Raw genomic sequence first — 14,449 nt, 5'->3', positions numbered from 1 at the left:
CATTTCTTTCTGCTATCCTGGGGGTAGATTGTGCCTCATCAGCATTGATGCCCCTTCCCAGCACTGCAGCCTTTGAGCAGCCTGAAATCATGGTCTACATGAATAGCCTTGTCTTTATTCTAGTGTGAGTTTGTTGGTAGTAGGCATGTTGGTTTTTATTGAGTTGTACTGATACTCCTGAAGGAGAAGGACCAGGGTGGGGTTGAACTGCCTGAGCCAACTGGAGCTGGACTGAGGTGGGAAAAGGAGAGCTCTCTTTCGACCAACCTGGAGATGGGTTTGGTCAGGAGGTCTCTGAGTGCCTTTGCTCTCTCCCTGCAGGCTGCTCGGCAGAATGGCCACGGAGGAGCGGCACCTCTCCTCCAGCTGTGGGTCCTTCATCAAGACCGAGCCCTCCAGCCCATCTTCTGGCATCGATGCCATCAGCCACCACAGCCCGAGCGGCTCCTCCGACGCTAGCGGTGGCTACGGCATCACCATGGGTGGCCACCCCAATGGCCTAGACTCACCACCCATGTTCAATGGCACAGGGATTGGTGGTGGGTCCTGCCGCAAGCGTTACGACGACTGCGCCAGCGCCATCATGGAGGACTCACCCACCAAGTGCGAGTACATGCTCAATGCAATCCCCAAGCGGCTGTGCCTGGTGTGCGGGGACATTGCTTCTGGGTACCACTACGGCGTGGCTTCCTGTGAGGCATGCAAAGCCTTCTTCAAGAGGACTATTCAAGGTATGGTGGGAAGGGAGGGAAACTGAGACATTTGTTTCATAGCAAAAAAGGGAGGCAGCCCCAGACGTTGCTGAGACTGTGGTGTTTCCATGTCATGTAAAAGGGAGAAGCAGAGGGTGCATGTAGTGCACCTAAACCTCCATCCTTTTGTATGCTTCATCTTTCCTCCTGCTCAGCTCTGGTCCTTCCAAATCAACCTGGACCTGAAGTTACGCTTTGCCATGGTAGGAACCTTTGCCAAGTTCCTAGCCTGGCTGTCTACCAGATCTGGGTACCTGGCCTAGTGGCACTGATACCCTGATAATGTGGCTGCTAGTGGAGTGAGGCCTGGACAGGCCTGGAAAGGAAATGCTTTGCACTCTAAAGGTGTTTTTAAGGCCCATTTGAAGAGTAGATGCCCCTGCCTAGAGATGGCTTCCCTTCAGAGATGTCTGCACCTTGAGGTGAAAGCTCCAGCATTGCAAGAATAGAGAGTTTCTCACTCTGTCCTGCCAGTCTTAATTTGTGGCTGTGGACTCCATATAGACCTCACCGCAAGGCTGGACAGGCACTTGGATAGGAGTCAATTCTGTGTTCCTCTTTTGCTAGTTCCAATAGCCCTTTTCATTAAGATGCAACTAATTTAAAGATAAAAAATTTAGACACTGAAGGAGATAGAGATACCCAGTTTTTGTCAGTCTTACTAAGGATGAGAAATTCCTCAGGTGGTTTTGAAAACCTCAGTGCGTGTATGCGTAGGTGAATTGCAGTGCATTGCACCTGCATGTACAATTCACATGTGTCCTGACTGCATAGGTATGCTGCGGATGTGCACTCATGCAGGTACAGCAGGATAGCCAAAAGAAGGAGTGCCTCCGGGCAAGCTCCAATATCCGTGGATGCTTGGGTGTACTTACGTAAGCGGGCCCTGTGTGAGCAAAGCCTTTCCTTCCTACATTCTCTAACTGGGAAAAGAACAGAATCCTTCACCTTCCAGTGGAAAGCGTATTGTGTTTACCTAGCCACAGTGGGCTGACTGGGCACAGATGTCCAGTGAGCAAGCAGTTTTGTGTGTACTTGGCAGTTGGCTGGGGTCAGTCCACCACGGCAACGCTTTCTTGTCTCCTGTGAAATGAAAGAAAGGCACATGTGGGGAGAGCACTCATTTTATTTTTGTTCATTGAATGGGCCCGATTACTCTCTGTCACTGGGGATGTTCAACTCTGGAGTGGACAGAGCAGTATAGGGTGCAGTTCAGCCCAGGTCTCTGCAGAATTCACTATTTCTAGCTTAATTTCATAGTTTCTAGATGTCTCTCCTTATTGTTATCCAGCTGTGGGAATAATCTCTTTGTATTGCCCCACTGACTCTTCTTCTTTCATTATGCTGTGTGGAAAGCATGGCCATCTCTAGGGCATTGGCCTGTTGTTCCCTGGCAGGGTTTCTGTGATTTGTCATTGCTGAATCTCCTGTGATTGAATGTGAACTTCTACTTGCACTTCTGACTGTCAGCACTGACTCTGTCCCTCCTCCAGCACTTGGACCCATTCCCAGTGTTTCGTTTTGGCACATTCAGGTGCTAAAGGAGAGACAGAGCAGTACTCTGAAGCAAAGCCCTAGGGGCTGCTTGTACAGGAAGAGACTGAAAAACTAACCCATCATGGGAGCGATACTGGAGCACCTCTGTGGCAGAGGAGAAGAGAGGCCTAACCTAGAGAGGTAAAAAAAAAGACCTGGAAACTTTTGAAGAGTTTTCAGAGAAATTCAAAAGAAAATTATGCAGGGCAGCAGTACCTAAAACCTGTATCAGCCTGCGTGATATGTCAGCTGACGTAATCCCAAGAAGGGAGAGCACTTCCCTCCAACCCCCTCTCCCCAGCACAGCCATATTCTCCCTGTGGTTCCGTAATTGATTGCCTGTTAACATGTAACAGATGGGGGAAAGGAATAAGTGGAGATTTCTCTCACCTTGTCATCAGCTTTGGCTGGCAAGTGAGGTACCAAAAATGCTTTTATTCCCAAGAGTGGGAGAGCCGAGTGTGCAGTGCCCAAGGGTGAGAAATTTCAGCTATGGAGCTGAAGGCCGAGCCCAGGGGGGCAGGCAGCAAATAGGGCTGCAGAGTTTGGTTGAGTCAAGAAAATGCACCATTCCCAGAGCTCTGCTGCAGTGCATACTATATCTGAGCACAGCCCTGGGTATGCAGGGAAGAGGGGTTTAAGGATCACATAAAAGAGAGAGTGGCAAAAGCATTTCCAAAAGGTGTTCATCTTGCCAACCGTATTATATTCAGTACATGTGTTAAGTATCTAACTGAAGAAGTGGGAAAATCTTCATCCAAGCTGCCTACCATTGATGTAGGGTGTGCAGAAAGCATGCAGATCTGTATGTTACACGATTGTATCCCCTGCTATCATAAGACTTGGTGTGATTCTGGTGTCTGGGAATGGTGTCGATTTAATGGTTTGAGCACAGGGATGGAGCTACGACCCCAGGATTTCTCAGGTGCTCAGGAGATGCAGTAGGTAAATTCATCAGGCTTTTGTGGGCTTAGACCAGCTACTTCACTTCTCTGTGCCTAAGTATTGAAAGATGGAAAACCAGTGACTATTATGAGAGTACTTAATCTGCTGGCCCTATGTTTGGCAACTTTATTAAGTAATAGGTGTGCATGCTGCTGGAAAATGGGTCTAAATCTGTCCTGGATGATTACACTACCACAGCCCTATCTAGCTAACACTGATCATGAAGCAGATCTTCACACTAAATCCCCTCTCCAAGTACCCTCCTCCCCTACTACAAAGACCCAGTCTGCCTGTTGTTTTTTTAGCTGCATTAACTCAGGTAAAACCTGCATGTCTTGAGACAGGAGGATCTTGCAGTAGCCTCTCCGCTCCTGCTGCTGCTGCAGCAGTGGGAAGAACGGACATCCAAGCTGCAGATCTTTCTTGAGCCTGACAGCTCTGCCACTCAGTTTCCCCCTTAGCCAGGTGAGGCCAGGCTGTCCTGGACAGCATGAGGGCTGGTGCTTTGCAAGTGATGGGGGAGGAAATAGGCTGAAAGCCACCATGGGCATGGCTGGTTATCTCTGAGGTCACAACTGTATTTGTACAGTATTTGTACTGAGTCACATTTCCCCAAGAAAAACATTGATTTTTGGAATTAAAAAGAAGTGAGGAAAATCCAAACCTTTGATTCATTTCAAGCTGAATTGGAATGTTTGGTTTTGCAGAAGTAAGCTAGGGTCACACAGCACATCCTAACCTGTCCCATAGGTTTTCGGGGGGGTCATACTTGTGACCTCTCTCATGTTATGTTACATAGCCCAAGAGAAGGATCAAGGCCTGGAAACCTGTGTGCTGTTTCCACTTTGCAGCATTGGCAATGCTTGAGATGGAAAGATGAAAACCCGAGACAAGAGGATAGCACATGCCACTGGGCTGCAGACCTTTCTCTCTGAACATGTTATTTTGAACCCCAGGGCTGAACTTCCTGTGCTTTGAGTGGGAAATTCTGACCTGATATGAAGCTAGGCTATCTGACAAAAATTGAATCCTCTTCCTGTATCATTGTATTGCTTTGTGGGAACTGTGCTTTGGGTCCCTATTATATTCTAGTGGCAGTCTGCATTTACCTTCATGATGCAAGTGTCCCCCATAAAAACATGTGCCATGCGCATCACCTGACTTGTCAATATTTTTGAAGGTGCAATCTAGCTAAGATAGGAGAGAATCTGAGTTTTGGGCATGTTGAAGTGTGCTGCTTTTAGTGTTTAAGAGAGCCTGGACCACCTCTCCTCTGAAGACAGGCTGAGGGAGTTGGGCTTGTTCAGCCTGGAGAAGAGAAGGGTCTGGGGAGATCTTAGAGCAGCCTTTGAGCACCTAAAGGGGGCCTATAAGAAATGTGGAGAGGGACTTTTTACAAGTGCATGTGGAGACAAGGAAAGGAGGAATGGCTTGAAACTGAAAGAGGCTAGATTTAGATTAGATATTAAGAAGAAATTCTTTACTATGAGGGTGGTGAGACACTGGATCAGGCCACCCAGAGAAGCTGGCCTGATCCACACATCCCTGGAAGTGTTTAAGGCCAGGTTAGATGGGGCTTTGAGCAACCTGGTGTAGTGGAAGGTGCCCCTGCCCATGAAAAAGTGGTTGGAACTAAATGATCTTTAAGCTCCCTTCCAACCCAAACCATTCTATGATTTGAAACCAATAATTTCATATTAGCTGAATGGAATGGGTCTGTTACATGAAAGATAATATACTTTGGATGGTTCTGAATTAAAGTTTTCTGAATTCTATTCCATGGAAATCCTAACTAATCCATTTATCCAAATTTAGGACAAACGCAAATGCTGGATTTCTTACTGGATACAGATTCTAACCTAACTCTATTCCTGCTTTTATTAGTTTGTTCAGTTGATAAAGCATTATATATCAACCAAATATATTACTGTTATCTTTTGTTCATCAGTCGTTACAACTGGTTTTTCCTATTCTGAACATTAACTAATAACAGTTCTATGTAACCATACGAGTCCTTTATTATTCAACATATTCATGACTACCTTTCATCTGTTTTTCATCTTCAAATGGTGAAAATTAAGGCTATTTCTAAAATGACCCATTAATATAAAATAAAAGCTTAAAGCTCAGCAAAATAAATCCGAATTAAGATTTCTCTCCCTGATCTTTGTGTGTTTGTGGAACTCATATCCATAATGTGATACAACAGGACTTGCAGGGAGTGATATTGGAGAGAACTGGTCATTGGAGAGTCAGAGAGAAGAGACATATTTACCATTATCTTCTGAATAGGCAGGTTGTGAATCAGGCGAAGTGCCTGCATCTGTGGATTCCCTGCTTGAATCTTGCAAGCTTCAAACTCAATGAGTATAGCAACACAACTGCTGTGCTTGTATGCCACTTACATCAGTGAGAGGCTCCAAGTATGGATAATACGTCTCAGAAGACTTGTAGGGATTTATAACAGGCTTGTAACAAAACCTGGCATCTTCTAGGACTTCCTGGTAATCATTACAGTGGTTAGAGTGGCTCCTGGGAAGAGAGGAGCAGTTGAGAGAGTTTGCTCATTTTCCTGAGCAGAAGAGTATTGCCATGCACAGGTTCAGCAAATGGCCTGTGAAATACAAAAGTGAGGGTTTGTGTCCCTATAGTAGCAGCCATGGTAGGCTGGGCACTCTCCTATCCTTCTGTCCTTCTCAGAAATGTGCCTGCTACTTTTCAGGTGGGAGTTCACAGCAAAAAGACCAGGAGGTGTTCTGAGCTTTCAAAAAACTTCTGAAACTTAAGCAGGGATAGTGCAGCATTCCCTAGGTCTGGTGCCTGAATGCTGCTTACTATTCACAGCTCTGGCATTTGGATTCAGAAAACCATCTCTGGTGCAGCTCAGTTCTATCAGTCTTGTGTTTTCTTTTTGCCTCAGTGCATCTGTACAGAGAACTCCATGCAGAAGGATGTTTTCTGTGGAACTTTGGTAAAGTATTTCTGTGTCAGAAACCCCACAGACAAACTTGCTGCCAGTAGAGAGCCTCAGGACCCATCTCCTTCATCCTCTTGCAAGCTGGAGGCTGATTTGGGTGAGGTTGTCTGAAATATCTAAGTCCTCTTTTGTGGAGCTCGAGCTAGGTGTGCCACCCTGAAGAGGCAAACAGTGCTGGTGTTACACCTACAGCTACCCCCTTTTCCCCTCATAGTGGCAAGGGTCCTGAAGTCTTGCTCCTCACATTTCTGTTTTTTCTTACTATATAAGCTGCATAAAGTAAAATTTTGGTTAATGCAAGTACTGGGGCTTCTCTCAGCTGCTTTTCCAAAGTCTCATTTTCCTGCAAGTGGTAAGCATGTGTACTAGGGTGGAGAAGGTTTTGATTTTGGTTTTTGTTGGAGTTTTTTGTTTGTGTTTTGTGATAGTTGGGTTTGGGATTGGTTTTTTTGGGGGGGAGGGAGGGAAGTTGTTGGGGGGGGATGTTGATTGTTTGTTGGTTTTTTCCTTTCCAAAAATAGGAGCCTCTACTGATGCATGTATATACTCAGGCACCCGGAAGCATAAGACAGCCCTGCTGAAAATCAGGTCACTTATTCAAGTGCCTAAATACAGATTTATAGGTTCAATATTTGAATCTGTTTCTTTGAAAACTGTAACTTAAAAAATACTCCCCCCTACCCTCCCCCTTTCCTCATGCAGATCATTGGAGAGATTTTCCTCTGATTTTCACAAAGTACCTCTCACAACAGGACTCAGGCTCTGATGCCTCAGTTAAAGGGCTTGTTTAAGTGGAAGGTAATAGAGAATCCACTCCATGCATATTATCAGTGTTCCCCATTCTGGTACAGGAGGTCAGGCAGATGCCTGCTGAGGGCAGAGGAACTGCTGATCTGGCACTGCACTCACCAAGGGCCTTTTTACAGTTTTCAGGTCGCTTTTCACTGAGACACCCAAATGGTCTGTTTACCTTCAGAAACAGAGTTAAAAAGGATTCAGGACAAAAGCTTGTGGGTACTGAAATGAAAGTGTCATCACAGCTAGCGGCTTATTGAAAGTAAGGTTGCTTTCTCCAGCAGACTGTCCAAGTCATGCAGAAGAGCTGTTCCATGGAGGCATTACATTGACTGCCAGGTGGGATCTTCCTAAGGCTATGGAATTTTGCAAGCAATTATTGTAAAACAAACAAACCAATCAAATTCCAAACAAAAACCCCCAAAGCTGTGAGGGCAGTGTAATAATTGTTACAAAAATTGGGATAAAAGGAAACAAATGCATGAGCTGAGGTGCCTATGAGATGGATTTCCCTGGGAATTCCTGCTGTCAGCCCTCTGGCTCTGGGGGGCCAGCAGACAGTGGCACCACACTGTTTATTGCAACCACAGCATGCTGTGTCAAGTCACTGGGGTGAAAGATATGACTTGAATGAATGGAATTTGCAACTTAATAGTGGATATATCTGAATCTGGGTTTTCCTCTGAAATTCAGGAAAACCTGCATGCAGTCATCTGGCCCTCTGAATCACCCAAAGGAAGGGATGAGAAGTCTCTGTAGCAGTGCAAAGCAGGACAGAGTAAGCAAGAAAAGAAGAGTAGAGGGAAAGAATGGTGAAAAGCAACAAAGAATAAACCAGAAAAAGAGGAGAGATGAGTTTTCTTCAGAAAACAGAAGCTGAAAATGCTTTAGCTTTAAAAACTTGATTGGCTACTTGCTTATAATCTTCCTGGTGTTTCCTTGTAGAGAGGCAGGATCAATAAGCAGGGAGCAGCTTGTACTCTCAGTGCTTTATTAATTCTGAGCTCAACTCTTCTGAGAAGTCCTGTCCATAACTTAAGCAGGAGCTGGGTCGGACTTTACTGCCTCCCCAAGCTCAGGGAGGCATCTTCCTCTTTCCAGAGAGGTATAGCAGCTATGGGGTCTCTCGATGACCAAGCTCTGGGGTGCAATTTTCAGGTGCTCTTACTATGTGTGCGCTGGAAATTATGTTTCAAATTGTTTAATGGTCAAAGGTCTGCTTTTACAGAAAATAGGGTAAAAATATGATCTATCACTTTAATAGTCCTTGGCTGTTTCTTAGCCAAGGTTTAAAGGGTTTAATGTACAGTTAAACCTTAATGAATCAAGACTTACAATCTCCCCAGAAGGTAAGTTTGGTGCTTGTTTTGTTTTGCAGATGAGCAAACAAGGACACAGGGAGGAAGTGATTTGCCCTGCAAGGCAACATATGAAGGCTTAGAACAAATCCAAACTCTGATCTGGTCACCTACCACTTCATTTATTGAAGCCATGTTTTAGGTAAATCTTGTGCCGTGGCATTGGTGAGGTCCTAGCAGATTTTCACATCAAATGTAAATATTGACTAAGTCGAGGAAATCTATTCTAATAAGCAACAGTTCAAACCAAGGCCTTGTCTATTAGATTATCTCATTTTCTGCCCTTCTGGGTCACGTAATCTACGGTTCATGAAACACAGAGACTTGACTTGAATTTTATACTTGCATACAGACTTGTCCATGTGCACCTTTGTGCATTGATGCTTTTCTGCAGGGTCTTGCAGCAGCCCAAGCTGCTGCAGTGAAGAGGAAGCTCTCTTGGAGCACCCTGCACCAGCAGCCGGGCTGGTGGTGTGACCGCCAGCCACTGGGAGGCTGCTGGAATTTCGATGAGTTAATCTCATCACTTTATCACAGGGCACTTACAGAAATTACAGGGAGCTGTGAGCAGCTCACTGTGCTGGCAGCCAGCCCCAGGACCCATAAAAGAAATTGAGACACACACACACACAAAAAAAAAGTCAGAGAACTTCGTTAAAGTTTGGAGATGATAGTTTTTCTTGGATGAGTTCTGCTTGGGTGATGCTGATTGTGCCTTCTCCGTGTTTCGTGCAGTAATGGCAGATATTGCCCTCAGCTGTAGCTCTCAATCCATGAAGTACAGAGCATGTTTTGGGGCCTAATATAAAACCTCATTTACCTTGGAAGCATTGTCTTGTGTGAAGAGGGTACAGCGGATCTCACCTCTAGCATTTGCACCTGTGAAGAGGGCTGTAAGACACAGCTACTGGTGCTTTCTTCCTTTAGACTGGGCACAGTGTGTGGAAGGGGCATGTGAGCCTATGTTCAGTGTGAAGGCAATAAGCATGGTGAATGGGTGTATTTTTTCAGCTGCGCTTACCAGCAAACCACATGGGTGCTACACTGCGTAGTGGCCACTGCTTTTCCACCCAGGAAGGGAAGCTTGCCCATTGCCCACTCTCCTCTGGCTCTGCTCCTTTAACAGTCATGATCCAAGTATGGAAGTGCCTTTGAGAACTGCTTTTTCAAGCTGTACAAGCAGCATGTATATGGTAACCAGTACCTACACCTACTCTGACACTGTCACATTTAGTTGTGATGTAGGTTTTGTAAACCATTTCCAGTACTTTGCTTGTCAAGGAGTCCATGGGCTGGAGGCATGGGGAAAGTGGGAGGTCTACTTGACACAGGGTCGATGGAGCTTGCGCTGCCAGATGAGGGCTGTCACTGCCTCCTGCTGCTATAAGGGCTCAGTGCCCTTGGTGTAGAGTCTCTGTTAGGGGGCAAATTTTTGGCCATGAGACCATGAAACATGAAGTCTTACATCTCTCCAGATGTCTGGTCCTGGCTTTGGTGAGAAAGGTGGGTATTGAAACTAAGGCAAAATCTTCCAAAGTGAGACTGTGTTGGAGTGTTCTCCCAGGTTTGTTCCTGCTCTGTTCCTTCCTGTGTGGGGCACAGCAAGTATTTGATCATGAGGTAAGGGCCTCTGTACTCATCGGTCTGTACCGTGCTGGAGCTGTGTGTCTAAAGCAGGAGTTTGTTTATTACCTTGAGATCAAGCCTGAATCTCAATTTCCAGCTCTCTGAGAATGTTGATACATTGCTGGTTATTGAAATTCAGGTGCTGTGCAATGACGAAATACAGTCTGAATGGAATCAACTTGTGCAGCACACTCTGGTCCTGCAGACAAACTGCATTTTGGGGGCAGATGATCAATGGTGAGGAATGGGGTGGCTGGGCTGAAGCTTTAGGGGGCAAGTTGCAAGTCTTGTGACAAAACAAGGTGCAAGAGGTAAAAGGTTTATAACTAGCAGGCAGATCACCTTTGGGCTTTGGGGTCGTGTGCTCCTGGGATTTCACACAGCATGGGCCAAGCATAGTGAGTACATTATTCCTTTTGAATCTGTGCTTTGTCTTTTGACTCAGATTCTCAATGGGCTTTCCAACTACTTAGTTAGCCCCAGAGTCTAACTGCCACCCCCAGAGATTGGTACGTATCAGATTGTTGGTCTTTATTTAGAGGATGGAAGGGTCTTGCACAAGAACATAGAAATCCATTACAGAAGTAGGAACAAAAATCAAGTCCTGTCCCAGTGCTACTAAACTGTAAGCTCTACTTCTAATCTGATGGTATACGAAGTCCATACTGTGTGTGCTCTTGGCTCTTACCTACATTCCTCCCTACAATTCTGATTGAACTCTGGATTCTTGATTTCTTGCTCTAAACCACCAAACCAACTCTTTCATTCTTCTGAATTGACTGTAGAGCTTAGAAATCCTTTTTGGAGCTGCCTGATTCACCCAGTAGACTGCCTTCAATGTATTGTCATTGTCAATGCATCACTGTCAAGCTTAGATTGCCAGTCCTGCTCCACAGCAAACATTGAATAGCCCTCTTCAGAAACATCACATCCAAAATGAATGGTAGGATGTATACAGCCATTTCTGTTTGTTGTCTTCTAGGACTAAATAATTGCTGCATTATACTGTGATCCAGCACTTACATCCTCATATCAGACCCTTGCATCCATGTTTCAGTTTCTTTCTTGGTTTATGATAAAATGTTAGGTGACCAGAAATAAATTTGGGATGACGCTTCCCCTGTTTTGTCTCAGAGGCAATGTTGTGAAGTGATCATAAGTGAAAAAGAATGAGGAAAGAAATGCTGATGCTCTTTGCAGAGGGATGAGATGCAGGTGCACAAGGACTAATAAAACTGGAAAGATTTGCCTAGAGAAACTGTGTCCATTTTACAGGACATCTTATCCATCTTCTCAATCCAGACCTACTGCTTCCCTGCTACCTGTAGTATGCCAGCAGGCAGGAGGAAGCAAAGGACAAAATGTCATCCCTGAGCTCCCTGCTTCCCCAGGCAAGGCAAGAAGGGGCAGGTAACATCCATCCTACAGGCATGGAGCAAGACTGGCCGCAAAGGAAATGCTGCTAATGTCTGAACTGTTCCCACTCTCAGCCCTGAACTTCAGGGAACAGGCCAGGTTATAAAGGATGCAGCACAAGGGATGATGATGTGCCTGGAGGGGACATTGCATCTGAAAGCCCAGCGTTGCAGTCAGCCCCTTGGATGGACAGGTTTCTCCCAATACTTAGAGCAGTATTGTTTTTTTCTGAAATGTGTTCTACATAGTGCTGGGCTCTCTAAAAGCCATCATCAGCCAGCTGTGGTCTCAGAGTATGTGTGTGTGCAAATGAGTGAGCAACCATACAGCATATACAGACTGATGGTGGTGGGAATATCTGGGCACTACAGCTTGTCCCTGGATCACTGGGGAGAACATGATTCCTGGGTGACCATCTCTGTGTTTGATTGCAGGGAATATTGAATACAGCTGCCCGGCCACCAATGAATGTGAGATCACGAAACGGAGGCGCAAGTCCTGTCAGGCCTGTCGCTTCATGAAATGCCTCAAAGTGGGGATGCTAAAAGAAGGTAAGACAGAGTCAGACTGAGAATTGTTCTCTGTCCCACCAGCACCTGAGACTCCAGGCCTTGCAGGATCTCTTAGGCTAACTACATGCTTGCCCTCTCTAGCTTTCCAAAGGTAACTTTTTACAGGCTTTGTAAAAGAGTCAGGATGGGCAGGGACCAAGAGGGCAGTCTAGAGAGAACAGGGGTTCTAGTCAGCACCCTCATGATAGGATATTACTTCTAATACATGCAAATTTGAAAAATAACTGGAAACTGGCAGTGTCAGACTTTCTCAAAGGAACCCCAGGCTGGAAGGTGTTTCACTTCTTGCTCCCCAGGTCATTTTGCAGTATTGAGGTCATTTTGCCCTTTGTGTGATCACGACTGGCTTTGCTGGACTTTGTAAAGTAAGGATGGAGTTAATGCAGAGCTATGGCACAGTGTGCAACAAAAATCTGCCCATACTCCCACTTGGGAGACTTTCTGAAGATGGGCACAGGTTTGTCTTGGAGCTGTGGGTCCCCTGCCCTGCACACCCAACCTGCGTTGTGCTCAGCCTGTTGACTAGTTCAACGCTCTCCGCTCTCCAAGCAGTGTTCAGCTTCTTTCTTGTGCTGCTTTTCCTTCCCCCACTGCCCTCCCCAATCCTTGTCCATTCAAAGTGAACCACAGGGAATTCAGTGGCAATTAAACACATTCTTATGGATTGACTTTAAAGCTTCGTTTCCCTTGGGTCCCTCTGAGAGAGGCAGCAAGGGGAGAGGAGGGGGAAGGAAGAAGCATTGCATGTAACCATCTGCATTGCTGTACCTGGCAGAGCATATTCGCCTCGGTTTAACCACAAGGAACAGCAGCTGGCTGTGATCTGCGCAAGTCCTGTATGCTGGAGCCAAGATGCCAGCATGCAGCTTGCTTCCAGGTCATACCATCATAGCAGCTGGTGATGAATTGTACAGTGTCACTTGAGCGTGTATTGCTTTGCACTAGGGCGCTCTCATTTCTTGAGAGGCAAGTTGATGGCAGCGAGTGTTGTTAAGAATGTAGATTAGATGTTAAACCCTGTTCTGTTCTTTGATGGATGTGTAGTTTCTGTGGTTAAATATCTTCCTGCTAGAGCACCCCAGTTACCAAGGGCAGGAGGTGCAGGCTTGTGTAGTCTGGCCCTCCCTGAGGTGTAGAGGTGGTAGACTCAGAGGATCTTGATCCACTGCTGGGAGGGAGGCACCTACTTTTGGACCTAGATAGGGACCACTGGAAACCTGTTTCTCTGCATGTGGTAGTTCATGAAGGGGATATATCCCCTTACCCACATGCCAGTCCACACTAGTGACACTGGCATTAGCGGGAGCACAGACGGGTAATGCGCTCTAGCCTGCTCATATGAATCCCATAACCCAACCTTAAAAGCCTGAGCTTTTAAGTGGCTCCAGTCACTCTGCAGAGCAGCAGCATGGGTCCAGGCTTGCTGGCTGCCTGTGTCTGTGCTGCCCTGCATCCAAGCATTTGAGCTTCTCAGAGCTGGCAGCTTGGGGAGCAGAGCCACAGAAGCCTGCACTGGCATGTTTGACTGCGTGGCCAGGGCATCCTCTGCTTCCAGTTCTGGGAGTTTGACACAGTCCAGAGCAGGTTCCTGTGAAGGGTCCTCTGGCTTAGCCTCCAAGTTATATGAAAACGGTTAACTCCTTCCAGCCTAGAGTTAGGCTGGAAAGCACTGTAGGTTCACTCACACCATGCTGTGCCTGAACTCCTGAACCTCATGGGATACTATACAGGGCAACCTGAAATTTGACTCTATGACTGCTTTTGTGCTAAGGTGTATTTAGTTATTCATATAGGGATTGATTTGGCATCATTAAAGCCAGTGGGGAAGGATGGTTTGCTATTGATATTAGTGTATCCATGATCCCGCCCATAATATTTAGAGCTGTGGAATATACAGTATAAAGATTTATTGATAGTAATGGGATGCAAGAACACATGACAATATCAAGAGGAGCAGAGGAGACTCCACTAGCAATCTGCAAATAGTACTCCCATGTCCTAACACAGAGTGGGCAAGTAATGTGGAGGAAGCATCTTTTTTCCTTTGTGTTTTTTTTATTGCTCAGTTTCCCAAGATGAGAAATAAGGGTCATACTGCTTTGCTTTGCAAAAGGATTGTGAAGACTGATTAGTTAACTTTATGTGAAGCCTGGTGGAAGCACAAAGTATTAGTATACATAATTCAATCAATACACATCTTTAAAAGCAAAATCCAAAAAGGGGGGGGAATGGGTTTACAGTCTTCGGTCTCCACAGACCCAGGAATTTCTGGAAAGAACAAATCCGTAATTGTTTGACTTCCTCAAAAATGCAGAATTGACAAGGGATTTTGGATTAGAAAAGGTTCATTGGTCTTTTCCATCTCTGATCTGTCATCCTCTTAGCTCATCCATCCCTTTTCTTTGCCAGGGCAGGAATGTTCCCAGCTGTACAGTTCTTGTAGTTTAATTTTGGGTTTTAAATCTCTGATGT

General features: G+C 45.7%; 1 protein-coding gene across 1 annotated transcript in view; it reads left to right on the top strand.

Moving 5' to 3' along the window:
* The window catches only part of ESRRB (estrogen related receptor beta), an 80,385-nt gene that overhangs the window by 42,031 nt on the left and 23,905 nt on the right, over positions 1-14,449 (top strand). The window contains exons 2-3 of the mRNA XM_030484237.1: positions 322-731; positions 11,840-11,956. Of these exons, the coding sequence (XP_030340097.1) occupies positions 322-731; positions 11,840-11,956 (527 nt within the window). The remainder of the gene's footprint in view (positions 1-321; positions 732-11,839; positions 11,957-14,449) is intronic.

The sequence above is a fragment of the Strigops habroptila genome, chromosome 4 (genome assembly GCF_004027225.2).
Source record: "Strigops habroptila isolate Jane chromosome 4, bStrHab1.2.pri, whole genome shotgun sequence".
NCBI lineage: Eukaryota > Metazoa > Chordata > Aves > Psittaciformes > Psittacidae > Strigops > Strigops habroptila.
This window is presented reverse-complemented; position numbering and strand designations above follow the sequence as displayed.